At 40.0% G+C, this 18672-nt stretch overlaps 1 protein-coding gene and 1 pseudogene across 3 annotated transcripts in view; one reads left to right on the forward strand and one right to left on the reverse strand.

Annotated features, from left to right (window-relative positions):
- Positions 1–18672, forward strand: part of MYOF (myoferlin) — a 180366-nt gene that overhangs the window by 7954 nt on the left and 153740 nt on the right. For all 3 annotated transcript variants that reach the window (XM_077125411.1, XM_077125412.1, XM_077125413.1), the window contains exons 2-3: positions 11955–12010; positions 14408–14499. In XM_077125411.1, coding sequence (XP_076981526.1) covers positions 11955–12010; positions 14408–14499 — 148 coding nt within the window. The remainder of the gene's footprint in view (positions 1–11954; positions 12011–14407; positions 14500–18672) is intronic.
- LOC143654542 (ubiquitin-conjugating enzyme E2 variant 1 pseudogene) lies at positions 4843–8324 on the reverse strand (annotated as a pseudogene).

The raw sequence follows: 18672 nt of genomic DNA on the forward strand, positions 1-18672 counted from the left end.
CTGCAGGAGCCGCGGGAGAAGCTGGAGCTCGTTAGGGCGAAGCCGCGTCACCGGGAGCCGGCCTGGGCAGCGCCCCTAGCCAGCCTGAGGCTCAGGAGATGGGCCAGGAACGGCGCCTTTCCTCCTGAAGAATATGGAGAGAGGATTTTTAAGAGTTGTATTTGTATGACCCCAAATCATGTGCTTCTTCTGGTTGATTTTGGTTATTCCAGAATTTTCTTCGTCCCTTTTCCACATCTACATTTCACGTGCGTTCATGGAGGAGAACATCGGAAGCCCTTTGGTCCATGTGTCTGGAGGCTGAGGGGCTCATGAGGTCGCGTGTCAAAGAATTAGTTTGCAAGACTGCGATATAACTTTAACAACTTAACTTTACTGTGAGTGAAGTTTCTCAGAGTTCATACTGTGGGGCTGATCTGAAGAAAAACAAGATACTTCCGTGCATATAATACTTTTTAAGTGAATTTGTGTTGCAGTAGTCGGTGTTAGATCATTTGCATAAGATTTAACAGCATTTTTAATAATAAATGTAAACATTGTGCCTTAATGGTACTTAAATAATTTAAAAGAAGAGCATTAACATAACATATGCTTTTTTTTACAACTATATCCCACTCATATTTCCAGTTGTTAAAGAAAAATATTTCAAGAACAAATCTTCTCTCAGGAAAATTGTCTTTCTCCATTTTTGAAGAGTATTTATACAAGAATATATCCCCGTTTATTTTACTGTGGAATATGTGCTGGAAAAATTGCAAAACTTTACTACCTAAAGGATAACATTTCTAAATACTCTGTGAGATATCTAGGGACCTTTAAACACTATGATGAAGTCCATATAGTGTGACAAACCTATGGCAGTTCGGTTTACATTAATTTTTTTTAATGAGATGTCATATGAACTGTGTTTCACCACCAGAGTTTTAAAAACAAAAAAATGTTGTCTTCTTTACAGTGAAGAAAAAAAAGATTGCATGAATAAATTAAAATCACACAGTGATTTAAGTGCTAGTTGCAAGTTAGGTCTGGGCATTTTGGCAAGGGTGGATACCTTGAGTGACGACAGCTACTTTCTAGACCACCAGCAGCACCATCACCACTTATTAACTTCCTCCAACATGCCTACACCTGTGTGTACCGTCTTACTGAACCCTCATTTCAGTCTCAGGAAGTGAGCGTTATTATCATCTTCATTTTACCTTTGAGAAAATTGAGTCAGAGACAGGTCAAATTCAGCTCAGTTCCAGACTCTCCCTATATATTCATTGAATTCAGCATGGGTAAAGAAACTGCACAGCCTGAGCCGAAAAAACCAAGTCAAATGAACGAGTCCCGTTCTGAATGGACTGAGTTGTTCATTGTATTGGAGTCTTTTGGCTGGATCCTGAAAGAGGAATAACATGTACCAAGAACAAAAGAACTTAAAAAAAAAAAAGCCCAACCCTCTTGGGGTAAGTTTACCAGAAAAGGTATTGAAACTCTGTGACGTGCTGTGACTCAGAGGCTCAGAGGTGACTTAGCTTAGCAGTGAATCAGTTCGCAAATAATCTACTTTTGGTAGATTTTATTAGTGGAATTTAAAATCCCACCTTATTAGATGCAAAATATTAAAAATTTAATATTTGATTGGCAAGGTGAGGCCCCATTTCTCATTGTCTCCGTTCTCTGGTTTATTACCTTCGTCATCTTTTTCATCCCAATAACACAGCTTAATATTTGGAAAATAAAATTCATTGTCTCTCTTCCATTATTAAAAAAATGAAAAATTATCTTTTTGCTAACCTCTCTTCACTATATGAGTACACTGCCTGTATAGCCCTCATTTTTCTCTCTCCTTTAGAACATAGATTCATTCAACAAATATTGAGAAAGCACTTGGCCAAGCTGTGTGCTCGGCATTGCATATATGGTGAAGAACAACCCATATTTGGTTCCTACCTGTATGAAATTTGTAGTCTAGCTGTAAATTCATTTGGAATTCAATGAATTAAGAACGCAATGTGTTTAAACGCCTGGAAAGGAGGCATCATCATGATATGCAGATTATATTGATGATGAGAGCTTACTAACTATTAAGCACTGTACTAAGTATTCATACACACCCAAAAATGAAGTCTCCCATTTTACAACTGAAGAAACCGAGTCTTTGGGATGGTGGGTTAAAAACCTTACTCAAGGTCCCACAGCAGATTCCAGGATGGGCTGTAACACACATGTTGTCTTACCACAGCACTGGAACTTGCCATATCGGCATTTGACCCCCTCTTTGGCAGTACACATGGGTTTTGGGCTCTGAGCCTTTATGGCTAACAACTCCAGGCTCTGTCTCCTACACATTGCACTTCCTTGGAAAAATTCAGCCCTGGAGGCAGCTGGCCAGTCCAATGCCAGGACCTTGAGCATTGGGGCCTTTGGGCCAAACACCTCTGTGTCAGAGGCCTCATTTGGGGTTCCAGATGCCATCCAGTGACCTCAGTCTGCCAAACACATCATAATGGCTTCCTACATGTGATATAGCATGAGAAAGAGGCCTTCTCTCTGGGCACTTATGGTGTAGAAAACACTTTTACAAGCTTGATCCCATTTGTTCTTTGATTATACCCATTTTGCAGATGAGTATATTGAGTCTCAAAGAGGTCAAAGGAGACCAAAACTATGTAACCAGGAAGAGGCAGGGAGTGACAGGAACACTTTTTTGAGACCCTTGGTCCCATGCACTTTCCCACTACTTCTTTTATGTCTCTGGTTTCCTTTGTGCTTGGCTTCTCTTACTTGAATTCTACCCTCTGTCTTTGTCCCAGGCTCCACTGACAAACAACAGCCCACAAACACTCCCAGCTCCCAGCTGTCCTCAAATCTGCAGCCACCAACCCGCCCAGCTCCTAAAGAGCCTACAGATCAAAGTCATTCACAGCATAGAAAGCAGGGCTGAAGACAGTGGATTAAAACTTCTTGTAATGGTAAAAATCCTATTTAAAGAGATTATTAATTATGGGACAGCAGGACCTGAGGTCAGGGGTGATTCAGATGAAAATTTTTCGGCCTGGGAGTCAAGATTTTGACTCAGTGCTTTGTGTTTGTTTTCAAAGTTCTTTTATGTGACCATTTTATTTTCTCTTGATCCTATCTCTTAAGAGGTAGGGAGGGCAGAGGAACTGGATCCTCTTAATGCTTGTGTGATGGAGACAGTTTATGAATGTGAGTCCAGTCCAACCCAGAAGTGTGTCCACTTGCTAAGTACTTGTACATTTTCTTTTTTTTTTTTAATGCACACTTTTTTTTTTATTATATTAAACTCAGGCAATGGTTTGACAGTAAAAAGGCTGCTTATGGAATACTGTTAAACTTTACTTACAGGATATTAAATCTTCATAACTAAGGTTTTCCCCAGAAAAAGATTAATGGAAACATCAATTACTTTTCAGACTTGATATCTGGTGTTCTGAAAGGTGGTTTTACACAAGTACTAAATTATTAAAAAAAAAAAAAACTTTAGTACACAATGAATTTGCTTTTATTTCGGTACGCATCCACATTTTAGCATATAGTGGTCCTGAACAGAAAAGTGGGAGAATGCAGCGATTTGTCAGAAAGTCAAGCCCGCCAATTTCAGGGGTCTGCTGTGCACACCCAGTCCTTCCCGAATCCCTGCTGAGGGTCGTGAGGCAGCAGCACCAAAACCAAAGTACGCACCGAATTCAAGGCTCTTTTTGTTCCAGTTGTCAGATTCCAAACTAGACTCAAATGGATTACAAGGAAAACCAAATGAGAGCCCTGTTTAAAACTTCTTCAATTTTTAAAAGCAAAAGCAATTACAAGGAAAGAACACAATTCATTCTGAGGGTTTGTGTGTGCTTATAGGAGTCTTCGTGTGGCCTTTCTCCGAGGCTAACCACGAAGGACTCTGAGAGCTGGCAGGTCTGAATAACCCTGGTGACGGCTCTTTTCACCATATCAAAACCTGAGCTAAAAAAATGCATCAGCTGATGATGACAGCAGAGGGCGGCAGGGCTGAGGACCCAATTTTCATTTCCCAGGCTGGTGGAGAGTAAAGAAATGTGGTTCCAAAACTAAATGAGGGAGGTCAGAGGCTTTCCAACCTTACCTGATGGCTTCTGGCCAAAGCAAGGAAGTGTCATGGAAAGCAGTGGATGAAGGCAGGGACGTCAGGAGGAGGAAGGAAAAAGCAGCACCCCTTGATTAAGGGTGGGGGGGGGATATGGGGAAAGCCCTGAAAGAATTCCTCACCAAAGGCCAATTTCAGAGGGGAGCAGAGTTGGGGGTAGAGGGATTACAATCTATTCTTCGGCCAAGGGTGGTAGTGAGAGTGGGGGAGGGGTGATGGCTTGGAATGGGGTAGTCATTTAAGACTTAGAAAAGAAACGGGGGGGGGGGGGGGCAGACGAAGCACCCACAAACACCCAGCAGTAGTCCCACAGGCTGCAACCTGAAACCTTCACATCTAGTCTCATAAGCCACCCCAATCTGGAGGGCTGTTGGAGGGAGAAAAGGAAGGAGGAAGGAAGGGGGAGAAGGCAGAGACCCCAGGCCATGGAATCAGCAGCAAGGTGATTGTGTGATGTGTGTCTCTTCACAGTTGAGTTAGATGTGCCCCACCAGTGATGATGGGAGCCGATTTAAATACACTTTCTTGATCCCAGAAGTTCACCTACATGGACAGTGGTTACACTTGACAGTATGATTTGTTATAGCACAACTTATATATTTCAAATGGACAAAAATTAGTATCATTTACAGTATCTTAAGATAAAATGCCTTTGAATGAGAGCTTCCTTTCCAGTATTTTGAGGTCTACAAGATGTATCTAAAAAATTTACTACTGTGGAAAATGAAGACTGCTTAAATCGAATGGGGGTGGGGGGAGGGCCTGTGGTTTTTCTTTTTGATTAATTGCTGTAACACTGTCCTTCAGGCGGCTGAGGGAGTTTCATATTTTCTTTAGACATCATTAGGCGCTGAAGCTCTTGCAGGACAACTTTGATGCTATATGAATTCTGCCATTTTGCTAGCACGGATATGGCTCTTGGGTCCACCACTCCATTAGAACTATTAACTCCATTCATATTAATTTTTGTTACAAATCTTACAAAGGGGGGTGCTTCTGGGTATTTAGGTCCACATTCTATTTTAAGGCTGTATATTCGGTTTTCATAAATTGTCCGAGCCCATGGTGGCTGCCATCTTGCGTCGCTCACATTTTCTTATTTGGTGTTCCGTGCAATTCTGTGAGGTATGCCCTTTCATCCCCCTTTTATAGAACACTCAGACTTTGAGAAGTTCTTTGGAACTCTAGTAACTCTCCATCTCCTTGAGCTGGGTTCAGAGTAAATTTGCCAAATACCTTAATTCATTCTTTACTGAATCATATCTCAGAAACACGCCAGCCAGAGGCAGAACAGTGAGGTTAAGAGGCTCAGAATGCTGGATAGCCTGCATTCCATTTCTGGCTTTGTTTATTTACTAGTGAGTGAACCTGGACAAGAACTTTATTTTATTGTGCCTCAAAATAAGGATGATGCTAGAATTTGTGAGGATTAAATGAATAACATATATAAGCCCTTAGGTATGTGCCAGGTGTAGTATAAGCCGTATACATAGGAGCTCTTTTACCTGGACTTTAGGTACCAGTCTTTATTATTGAAAAAAATCTAAGTAGAGTTGAAGTTAGTGACCCAAGATCACCCAGATGGCAAGTGTTGAGACTGTGGCAGGATGTCAGGTGCCCTCAGCCTGTGGTTGCACTTAAGAGCACATGTTTGGGAATTAAACAGACTTGGGTCTGAAGCTCAACTTTGCCACTTATTAACTATGTCATCTTGGGCAAATTAGTTAACTTCACTGAACTTCAGGTTCCTCATCTGTAAGGTAGGAATAATCCTTGTAAGGATTAGATGTGAATGCATTTAAAGTGCCCAGCATAGGGTGAATGTTCACATGAAAATAAACTAAGAAATCACAGAGACACCCTGTTCAATTTCTCCACCAAGGCAGCTAGTCCAGGTGCCGGGCCCACTAGGCTCCTTCCACCAGCAGTCCAGACAGGTGGCAGAGCTAGAACCTGACCATAGCCCAGTGTCAGCTTATAGGAAATAGAGCTTCTGTGCAAGTCATTCAAATTGACTGGACTTCAGTGCAGTTCCCTTGGAAGATATGGTTTTGATTTAAGAAATTCATACTTGAAGAGGCATTGGGTACAGAAAAGGGAGCAGAAATACAACCTGCCTTTTGTCTGGGTGTTTCTGTTTATTAGCAATATCAGTGACTTTCAAAAATGTACAAAACCGCCTTGTATTGTATCATGGTTGCCACTGGGCCAAAATACATTTCCCCTAGAACCCGTTTGACAACATCATGTTGGGGTGATGAGGCAACCAGGGCTGGTAAGCAAAAAGCTAGAGATACCCCTGGCCCGGCCATTTGTCTTAGTGCTCCCTGTGGGTCCCTCTGAAAGTCCTGAGAACAGAGGACTCTCCTGCTGACTGTTCCTAGAGGCTTCTCTGTTCCCTGGTTATTGTGTAAATATCCCCAGATGCTGGCCGCTGTCACACTGCCTGCAAGGGAGGGCAGTCACCACTCACATGCTAGCTGCCCCAGGCAGACTTCACAGAACTGGGACAGAGCCAAATAGGAGAATTGCTACACCTATTTGGCTATCCCTAGCTTCACTGGACACTTTCTCTTATCAGTGCAGCCCTGCCCTCCAGGGCTCCATGGCCTGGGAAACTACCTGGATGCAGTAATAAATAATATAAAGCTCCTGTTTGTTTAGTGCCTTCTACGTGCCAGACTCTGTGCTGAGCATTTGGTATTCATTTTCTGATTTAATCATGAAAACAACCCTAGTCATAATTCTTATATGAGCTTATGAAGAAGCCCAGTTCAGTCAAATCATGGAGAGATTGCTGTATAGTAAGATCTTAATTCTCTAACTATGGAAACTGCTTTGTGTCACAATCTAGCTCCACCACTTACTAGCTTTGTTACCTCTTATAAATTGCTTAACTCCTCTATCTTTGTTTCTTCATCTGTAAATGGGCATGATAATAATAGAATTTACCTCTCAGGATTGTTGTGAAGATTAAACGAGAGAATCCATGGAAAGTGTTGGGATCAGCAACTAGTTCAGAGCACTTAAAGACTGTTAGCCATGGTTGTGTTGGATAGGCTGCAGTAAGTCAGGATGTTTTATGCTATGAAAATACTGGGTGAGTTTGTGTTTGTGAGTTTGTTCATTGCCAAAGGAAAGGAGCTATGGCCTGAGAGATGAAGTACTTCTGACTGAGAGGTCAAGTGTAGACATATGACTGAACCTGGAGACCTTTTGAGCTACTTTGCCTACCATAGTAGCTGAGTTACATAGGAAGACTTGTAAATAACGACCCCCCCCCATTTGTCCTGGGGCCATCTTGGTAAAACATAGCAATCTAACCAATTAGGGCTTGGTGGAATTTCATACAGTTCATGTACCACTGGAGCTGGAGGAAAACTCAGAGATTATCTGGTCTAAACTTACCACTTTATCAAAAAGGGTCCAACGCACCATCTGGTAGGTGTACAGCAAAGCAAATGGTTCTGTGCAAAAGGGCGTGGTGGCTTGGCAGGGAGCACTTGTTTAGTTCTCTTGGAAACATTTTCAGAGGTTGGCATGCGGGTTAATGACTGCAGTGGTGACCTTCATGGATCTAAGAGAGAAGCAGGCGTAGCTATTCAGAAAACAGGAAATGTCCCAAAGAATGCCTTGAGTTGTGGTACAGTGTGCATGCAGCATTTGTCAGCTGTATGTTCTGGGTTGAAAATATTTGATACTTTTCCATAGGAAGAACAGTCATCGCAATAAAATTAGGGTTTGGACCATGTGGGAAGTAGATGATATGAAGGGGAATTTCCAGTAATTAAATCTGATGTATAGTGTCTGCAACCTTTTTTTTTAAAGGAGATGGAATTGAATATATATGTATGACTCTGACTCAGGCTGCTGCTAAGGAAAGAATTTATTTACTTTGTTTATTTTGGCTGACATATTTATGTATGAGAATAGGCTTTGAATAAAATATAATGTGTACACATTTTGATAAAATCAGAACCACATTCTTGGAAAAGATTGAGCTGTGTTTCTTTAGAAGGGTAGGAGAAAATGCCAACTACTTAATCTTTCTTTATTAGCTAGGGAGATAGGAGGGTGCAGTCCATGGGCTCTAGAGTCAGACTAGACCTGGGTTAAAGGGCTGAGACATTGCCCGCTTGGGATCAAGCTGTGTGATCTTGGGCAAGTTATTTAACCATTCTGGGCTCATTTTGGTCATCTGCTAACTGGGGTAATAACTGCCTACCTCATAGCCTTGCTAGGAAGAATAAATGAAATAATGCATGTAAAGGGCTTAACACATGCTTGGCCCAGAATGAGTGCCCCCTAAAGGGTAGCACCATTAGCATCAACTTTGTGCTCTAAGTGCCAGAAGCTGCAGGAAGTTCCAGTTCAAAAACCCCACCCCCCACTCCCCAGTCTAAGATCAACCAGAATATGCTCAGAATCAGCTGATCTCTTTTGTTCTCAATGCACAAATGAATCTTGTGTTCAGAACATGTATTGGAAGAGTTGGGTAACTTGGTCTTTCTCATTGGATTATGTCCAATTCCTAATATCTTCCTCCCTTGAGTGGCTTGTATTAGCCAAATGAGTCTTAGTCTGACATTCAAGGCCCTCCACAGTGTGGCTACAACCTTTCCATGCAGGCTGTTTGCCTTCTACTCCTTTCTACATGCCTTGGTTCTAGCTAATTGGGTGGTACAGTATCCCCAGACACTACTTGTTCTTTGCTGATTCTACTTGTTGCCTCCATTTGGAATGACCTCTTCTTCCCAGCTCTTCATTTCCAAACCTTGTTTGTCTTCCAAGCTCCATCTCCATGTTTCCTCCATAAGTCCTTACCTGGTACCCACAGCTGGAAGTCACCTCCCCTTCCTCTGAATTTGCATCACCCTTCATCTATACCATACTGATGGCAACTTAGAGCCTTCTTTCTATATGAATTACCTATGGCTACATCCTACCTCACAGCTGGACCACTGAGTGTGGAAACTGTGTCTTGTGCATATTTTGCATCTCCCACTATGTCCAGCTTAGTGCCTGGCAAGTTGTATTGCAAAAATATTTGCTAGATGAAAGTATGAAATTGTTGGTTATCGCTTGTGGGAACTCACCTACTGGGTCATTTACATTGGCTGGGCTATGATGTCCTTGACCCACTCCTTATTCACATACTTCTCCTTTTGTAGGAGGGAAATTCAGGGTGAGGATGGAGCAGGAAAGAGCATGGTGGGACTTTTTGCTATTTGATGGAAACAGTCATAAAATCCTGCTTGGTTCTTCTATTCGATTACCTATAAACTACATTTTTTGTAGAGCCTTTTAAGATGAAAACCTATCATATGCTCTTCTGTTACCTCCATTACTGCATTTAGTCGGTGCTTAATAAATGCTTAACAATAAATGAATAAACAAGCGAATCTTTTCACATTGCCCAACCGCTGACTTTGGAACAACGTCCCTACAGGGAAAGAAAGGGTCAGTAGCACCAGGCTTGGCATCAAGATAGCCTTGCAGCAAGTCTTCTTTGTATTGTTTCCCAGGTCAGTAACTAAGCTTGGGACTCCTTTCAAATTAGCAAGTGCTGACTTTTTCTGCAGTCTCCCTAGAGTCCATGTCCCTGTTTTGGCTCCTTGCCTAGAGTCTTAGAGACTTGGAGATAGGAAGTTTTGCCTCAATACCATCTTTCAGTGACCCAAATCCTACCCCAACTTGTTTGCCCAGTTTCTGCAAATTATTTGCTGCCTTCTCCTTGCTCTACTAACTTACTGTGTCTTCTGGAAATTGCCCACCTTCTCTCCTTAGGATCTGTTGTGGTCTCAGAGGCCAGAATCACTCTTTCCTTGTTCAATTCTTTACCCACCAAGCCCTGATTATGACAGCAAAGATGGCAGTAAGGGATTAATGCTTGTCAAATGCAGGGAGTCCAAACTTTTTTTCAAGGACACTAACATTTGAGAATCTGATGAGAGCAGTAAACTTTTTCCCAGAAAAACTCACAGATGTAATATTTTGGGTGAGCAAATAGTATTAGGGAATTTCAGGATATCCTGAAACTTGCCTGTGCACTTCCCTATGGACATCACACAAGGTGTCAAGCCCATCATACTTATTATATTTATGTATCTTTCTTTACCCAACTTTTCTAATAGCTTCCAATAAGGTGGTGTGGTGTGGTGGCAATACACCCTACTAGATTTTAGAGCAAAGGAGATGGAGGTTCAAATTCTAGCTCTGTTTATTAGCTTTATGATATGAGACTTTCTTGTCTGCAAAATGGGGTTGAGAATCCTTACCTTGAGGGGTTGTTGTAAAGATAAGAGACACTGCAGTAAAATTCAAAGACTGATACCTATAGATGATTATTTAGAGGGAGTGGTCATGGTTGTGGAAAGAAGCCATTTTGTCCAACAAGTTAAATTCAAGTTAAAAAGTCCCTTTGCATGGCTTCTCTTGCTCTCAAGAGCACTTTCTCGTATTGTAAAACAGAGAAAGACTGAAAAGTTTATGTTGGGTGAGCAGATGGATGAGTGGGGTTATTATGGAAGTGTGGGAGGGAAATTTCAGGACAGCTTCTATGTAACATCAGAATCAGATCTAGTGAGGAACTCTGTAGATCGCATAGAAAGACCACAGTCAGAACTAACCAGTATAAGTTCGAGACATGAACTGATGAGTAGGGTTGGACTGAAGCTTAAAACAAAGCCAGACAGGGTATGAGAGACCCACTCAAGTAGAAAAGTTAATGCTTAGCAGAGTGAGGGTAATGATTCATGGCTTTGCTATGCTGAGGTCTTGGAAGAATGAGGTGGTCAGCCCCATGCCAGCTGTGTGCTAGGATCAGGCAATGTGACATTCAGCTGAATAAAACCCACTACCTCCTACATTTCACAACAGTAGAGGGGAAGCAATGCTTAAAAGTGGTTCAAAGTATGGCTGTGGATGTCAGACTGCATGAGGTCCAGAACTAGTCCTGCCACTTACTAACTGGGTGATCTGGAATAAGTTACCTAACTTCTCTGTTTCCTTAGCTGTGACAGGGGAAAGAAAATAATATATACCTCCTAGTGTTTTTAAGGAGCCTATGTTTGCAAAACATTTTGTACTCAAATATTGGCTTTTATTTTGGTAATTATTTGGGTATTTGGGGATCCAGGAGGAACTCCACTGCTCTTTGGGTCTTACTCCAAGGAAACTTTAAGGACCTGCTAGATCAATAATTAGTCATCTAGATAGAAGTACTGTTCATCTCTGTCACACAGAAAGAGCACCTTGAATCTTATGAAAAGGTGGATGAGGATTAAAGGAAATCCCAAATTCTTTGCACTGTGGCCTGTGGGAAGGTATCTAGCTTAATCTTTAAACTGCTCGGGATAAGGACTCTTTCCACACTCAGAGATAGCGTAAGCTTCAGAGCCACAATTGCGTGTTTAGATCAGGCACCACTACTATGTGTGAACTCAAAATACATTTCTTAAACTCCTTTGAGCCTCACTGTCCTCATCTATTAAATGGGAATACCTGTAACTCAAAGGTTAGCTTGTTTGACTTTTTTCTGCAGTAAACCAGAGATACAGAGACTAGAGTGTGCAGAAGTTGGGGATGATGAGGCCAAGATTCACACATTTCCATTACTTTAAATTCCATCTCCCTTAACTCCTTGAAGTACTGGGGATGGGAAAAGTGTTCTGGGCCAACAAAATGGTGTTCTGTTTGGAAACCTTTGTTCCCCATTCATAATGGGGAAATGTGAGCACATAATAGGCTTTCAGTAAATGTTTTTTGAATGTATAAATGCTCTCTAATGATTTCTAACTGATTGGTATTTCTTATTTTTTATTTGCAGATGAGAAAAAGAAAACTAAGAAAATTGATAATGAACTCAACCCTGTCTGGAATGAGGTGATCTTAACATTTTTTCAACTTTGTTTCAGTACATAAAGTATGATCTGATTGTTTTATCTTTGGGTCAGAGTTAACACTTGTCTTGGGAAATGGAATTTCTGAGTTTTGTCCCTATCCTCTCCATCTCTCCATTGATCATCTCCTTATAGTAGTGGTGTGGTGAGCAGAGCCTGGATTGGGAGTGGGGAGGGTTGAGCTCTCACCCTGATACAGCTATAAGCATGCTGTGCGAATTGGCCAGTTACAGTGCATCGATGGGGCACATCTGTAAAGTGAAGAGGTGGGACTAGACCATCTCCAGAGTCCCAGAAGGAAAGTTCCATCATTAAAAACGCTTTTGCATGTGATTAATCTAGAGCATGTTATGCAATACTTTGTATTTCTAGTAGAGTAGTGATATTTATTATTTTTTAGGTTGATAAAAATACTATATACTTAATATAAAAATTTTGAAAGCTTCAAATAAACATTTTAAAAAGTTACCTTTGTTATCACTCTCCAGAAGGAATTACTGTTAACATCTTGGATGTATAAATAAATGTTTATTGAATGAATATATTTAATAAAATATGATGTCAAATACAAACTAGCATCATATAGAAAATACAAGTTTCATATCCTATTATTTCTTCTTATTATATTCTGAGCATGTACCTTTGTCATTCAATTGAAAAATGTTTTTAGTGACTGTGTAATGTTCCACTGAAGAGACATAATTATTTTCCTCCTCTCACTAACTATTTTATAAGTGGTTCAGTGTTTAATATAGACATAGCTATGTGTAAAATGTAACTCTTTCCAATCAGTAGAACTACTCAGGCTAATTTTTAAAAAGTTGATGACTGGTCCCATTGTTTTTGTTTTTTGTTTTCTGCTTGAGCAGGCACTGGAAATCGAAAAGGCAAGAACTCTGCCACTGAGCCCCCATTGCCCGCCCCCATTATTTTTTTTAAAGCCAGGTCAAACCTTGCTAGATAAGAACAGTAATAAATGTCTTTGTTTTTTCATGAGTCACCAGTATGTGAAGAATTCCCCTTCACAGCCTGCAAATCCCTTCCTTTCTTAATTAATTTACTCTATCTTTATAAGTGTCTATTTATTCTTTATAAGTTAGAGTATCTACTTACTATATCTTTATGAGATAAAGACCATACTTTACATTTGAGGGGGGGTGGAATATGAAAAGTTTCTTAATGCCTTTCTGGAAAGCCCTGCTGGTCTCACATAGGTTGAAAGAGAATTCCACTTGACTGTAATTTCACTGGAAGCTGTAACACAGCCAGCTGGGTAATACATTCCAGGAGACCAAGAAGCCTGTCTGGTTGGTCACTTGGAGATCCCTAGTATCTCACACAGAACTCCAAGAGTAAAACAAAAAATAAAAGAAAATTAAAATGCATGTGATTGTGTTTATTCCTTTAGGTTTTGAGTAATCCCACGTATCTTTTTATGTTTGAGTTCAATCCATGTGACCACTTGCTGGTTTATAACTGAAATCAAACCTAAATGAAATGCCAGCCCCTGTACCAACTGGGATTGGTGGGTGTGTTCTAATATGAGCTACAAGATGCATTTTCCATCCATTTGAAAGCCATTACAAGGAGGTTCAAGTCATTATTACATACTGGTTTATTTAGTACATTAATTACATAATCAGTCAAAGGTATCAGTGGTGCTGAGTTAATCTTTTTACATTTTGTCATTAGAAAGCAATTTGTAATATTAAAATGGGAGATTCAGAAAGGTCTGCTGACCATAACATAGACCACAATGAGATTTAATCTAAAGGGGCTGATGCATTAGAAAATATTTCCTTGGGTTATTTATTCCTTTGTTTAATAATATAGTTAATGGGCAGGCCACGGTGGCTCAGCAGGCAAGAATGCTTGCCTGCCATGCTAGAGGACCAAGGTTCGATTCCTGGTGCCTGCCCATGTAAAAAAAAATAATAATAAAAAAGAATAATAATAATAATAATATAGTTAAGAACAACAAATAATTTTAAAATAACCGCTGTACAAAGCATGTTTATATGCTTAAAACAAAGCATGTTTTAATGCTTACAACTATTGTGGTAGGTATTAAGTCCAATTCTCTGACTATGAAGCAGGGGTTGGATGACTTGTCTAAAGCCACAGAGCCTAGGAAGTTATAAGCCAGGAGTTGACCACAGGTCCTTTGAGTCTACTTTGGTTGGTTTTCCTCATCGTATAGCTGCCACCAGCTTTAGAATTTAATCACTTCTGTTTAATTTTTTTATAATGTTAATGATAGAATTGAGTAATTCAAAAGGTTGTCATGGGTGAATATAGTGAACCCCGATATTGGCACTTCTTATTATATTCCTTGATCCTTTTAATAAGCTTTCTGTTTTCATAAACTTTCTATGAACAGATTTTGGAGTTTGACTTGAGGGGCATACCACTGGACATTTCATCTTCCCTTGGGATCACTGTGAAAGATTTTGAGACAATTGGACAAAATAAGTAAGTTGCTTTAAACTGTTTTTATCATTTTATATATTATCATTGATTTGTGGAAGAAACATGTTTTTAATAACATATGACAATGCTTCCAATATAAACATGCTATAATTCCATGCCTTCCAACTCCACCTTTTCTGAGCCAATATCAGACATGGCTAATCAATCACAGTGCTTTTTCCCAGTGGCTGCTGTATTCAACAGAGGTTTCAAACACCAAGCTACTATTAGTTTATCAATTTGGCGCTTATGGTGAAACCTATTTACACTGCCGCAATTTTTGCTTAACTTCACATAGTGCCATCCTACATCTGGTAGTTTACCTGAACTTTATAGCTGTGCTAGACACAACCCAAATAGTTTATTCTTCAGATTAGGTGTGGCCCATACATATTCTCTTCAGGTTCTACTTCCAGCCCTACTTCCATTTTAACGTCTCACTGGCCCTTCAAACATAACCAGACTCTACATCTTACTGTCTTTATGAGTTTCACATAGAGAAGAGTCTTGGTGGTGCCCAAGATGATACTGAGGGTCGTCCCCTAGAGAAAGCTAGGGGGATGCCTAAGCAAGTCTGCCAGAGCAGAATGACTTCAGTAAATTCATCCATACTTGGGTCTGGATCCAATCTTAGGATCCCAATTCAAGCTAACCAAGTTTACAAGGGACCAACGCTTAACATCAGAATACTTACTTGTTATTTTCCATTGGAAATTAATCACCTAGTGGGAAAGCATTCCCATCCTCTGATCAATAAGTCATACCTCAAAGAAACCCATTACTCTGTATCTTTGATTATAAAATGTCATTGATCATAAGATGCATAGTGTGGGGGAGAAGCATGATATTAAATGCCCACATCAACTATAAGAAGCACCCCTATTTTTAATAATGTTAATACATTTTAAAATGTGTTTCTTAGCCTCGGGCACATTTGGTATAATCAGAAGGCTCTCATTGAGAGCAATAAATTAGAATGAGTTAGTTGAGGTAAGGTGACCCATGTCCTGATTTGCCTGGGACAGTCCTAGGTTGTTGTACCAATACAGTTATTAATAATGCCTCTTTGACTGTCAGCAGTGTCTTGGTTCAGACAGTGAATTAGGTGATCTCCCTAGTCATTAATTGAATCTTCTGCTTAAGGTTGCCAGACTAAGAGCCTAGATAAATGTCTGCTGTCTGGACAGTCTTTAATAGGTGCTGCCTTTATTTGCCTCAGATGAGATCCTTTGTCCAAGCTTCTATTGCTGATCAATGTTCCTTGTGACTGATGTGCTTTTTTCTTAAGCTATATAAATACATTCTAGTGGGTGTTTTGGTCCCATTCTCTTGGACCAGAAGACATTATAACTTAGTGAGGTTACATTGCTTATCTCTGCTTTGAACCATTACATGATTCTCTACTCCCCACCCTAACTCCCATAACAGCCTTATTTCTCTTATCTCAAAGTGCTGGGAAAGGAAAGTTAGAGCTTTTTTGTCACCTCTTATATGGTACTAATAATAGTCCCTTCTTTTATTTGCTTTTCTCTTTCTGAAAATGGCATCATCATTTATATTCTAGACCAGTGCTCTCAAATAGAAATATAGTGCTACAAACGTAACTTAAAATTGTCTAGAAGCCACATTAAAAAAAAAAATAAAAAGAACCATGAAATGAATTCTAACATAATTTATTTTCTTTAACTGAGTATATCCAAAATGTTATCATTTTAAATTATAATCAATATTATTAAAATTATCAAGATATCTTACATTCTTTTTTTTCTTACCAAATCTTTGAAATTTGGTGTGTATTTTATACTTACAGCACATCTTAATTTAGGTTAGTCATATTTCAAGTGCTCCTTGGTCCCATGTGGCTTGTGGTTACCATACTGAACAGCACAGCCTCAAACCTCACTGAATCACCTCTCTCTCTTTTACCTTATCCAATCAGTTATCATATTTCACTTTTTCTTCCTTTCCATTCTCTGTGTTGATAGATTTCTTACCTAAAACCATTTGCCACTTTGAGCCTGATCTATTTTAACAAATTCTGAACTTGTCCCCCAAACATATAACTCTGGCTTTGGTCAAAATGTACTTTATACCCTGAAGCCACATCAACCTTCCTAATGTATCACTTGAATCATATAACAAAGGACTTCCACATCGAAAAAAGAAAAATATAAACCCCTCAATAGCTCACTGTTACCTACAGGATAATATTGAACCCCATAAGGCTAGAATCCCAGACTCTTCCAAAGTTGGCCCTGGCAGGTGAACTCACTGCCCTACCATATCCTATATGGGATATGACTCCCAGGGGTGTAGATCTCCCTGGCAATGTGGGGTAGGACTTCCAGGATGAGCCAGGACCTGGCATCATGGGATTGAGAAAACCTTCTTGACCAAAAGGGGGAAGAGAGAAATGAGACAAAATAAAGTTTCAGTGCTGAGATATTTCAAACAGACTCAAGAGATTATTCTGGAGGTTATTCTTATGCATTACATAAATATCCCTTTTTAGTTTATTGTGTATTAGAGTAGCTAGAGAGAAGTACCTACAACTGTTGAACTATAGTAACCTTGATTCTTAAATACAATTGTATAAAGATAGAGCAGTTACAGTGTGACTTTGTGATTGTGAAAACCTTGTGTCTGATGCTCCTTTTATCCAGGGTATGGACAGCTGAATAAAAAAATAAGGATAATAAATAAATAAATAATGGGGGTGTGAGGGATAAAAAAATTAGGTAGATTGAAATAGTGGTCAGTGAGAGAGAGGAGTAAGGGGTATGGGATGTATGAGTTTTTTCTATTTTCTTTGTGTTTTTTTTTTTCTGGATTGATGCACATGTTCTAAAAATGATCATGGCGATGAATACACAACTATGTGATGATATTGTGAACCACTGTATACTATGGATGGACTGTATGTGTGTGAAGATTTCTCTCTTAAAAAGAAAAATGCTGGTTTTGGGCTGCCTTTCTAAAGCTTTACTTGTTGTCTTCAGGAATCCAAGTTAGAATAGATTAAAAGCAAATTCCCCTCTTCATTCTCCACCTCCAGAGGTTCTGGTTCAATTAATCAGGGACAGAGCCAGACCTCAGAATTTTTTAAAGCTGCCTGGGTGATGGACTGTGCAACCAGGGTCTAGAACTATTGGTGATCCCTGTTCTCCCAGTTCTCCTTGTTATTCCCCACATCTGTGGTTTGGGTCTGGCTTTTGCCCTTACTGGATCCTTGTGCAAATCAGATGCCATTTTTGAAGCCTTCCCTTCTTCCCACTGAGCCTGAAACCTCCTCTGACTTTCTACCACAGTCGTTCCTCTCCTAGCCTTTTTAGCAAGGAATCTTGCAAAGCTTCATGACATCTCTTTCATTATTGTCTAAAGCTTAAGCCCCTCTCCCAGCCCTTAGTCATGTTGAAGTAGATTTTAGTACTACTTCATGTTGAAGTAGTAAGTCTTTGACTTGGATCCACTTACCTACATCTTGCAATTGTCACCCTTTAGCTTGGTCACTCAGGGAGAAACATGCAGGCCAGGGAAGGAATGTTTTGTCATTACTTGAGGTCTTGGCCCCAGCCCCCACTGTCAAATTTTGTCCCCGAATTGGGCTAAACTATGCAGATCTCTGAAGAATCCTTTTGCTTTAGAGCAGGCCGGACCACATCCCCACTGTCCCTAGCCCTCCCCTAGGTTAATTGTCCCATTGACTATTCTGCAATAGTATGCACAGAGGCAGCCCAGGAGGCCTGAACCTAGATTTGAGAAAATCCAACAAGACCATCAGACTGTTCCAGGGGGAAGATGTCATTCTGAAACAACCACCCACATCACTCTAAACCAAATATTGTCTCTGGCGTTGGCCTCTGTATGTTACAATTCCTAATGTGGAATGAGGTAGCTACTTTTTTAGATCTTGAGAGGTAAGGACGTATACTTACTGCTTTCCACAGTGTTGAGAAGTGTCTTGTGTATATATAATAAATCCTCAGAAATCCCGTTTGTAATCTCTTGATCTGAAGGCATATAGTGTGTATATATTAAAATGAAATATCCATATTTTAATTCTGAAATTAAGATTCGAATCCACATGTCCTGTTCATGTGTCATGTTTCTTTTTGTTTTCTCTGAAAAACTGCAGTTAGATTGTTTGTGCCTTTTAGAACAAAATAAATGCCCTCT

This window comes from Tamandua tetradactyla, chromosome 13, assembly GCF_023851605.1.
Source record: "Tamandua tetradactyla isolate mTamTet1 chromosome 13, mTamTet1.pri, whole genome shotgun sequence".
NCBI classification, from domain to species: domain Eukaryota; kingdom Metazoa; phylum Chordata; class Mammalia; order Pilosa; family Myrmecophagidae; genus Tamandua; species Tamandua tetradactyla.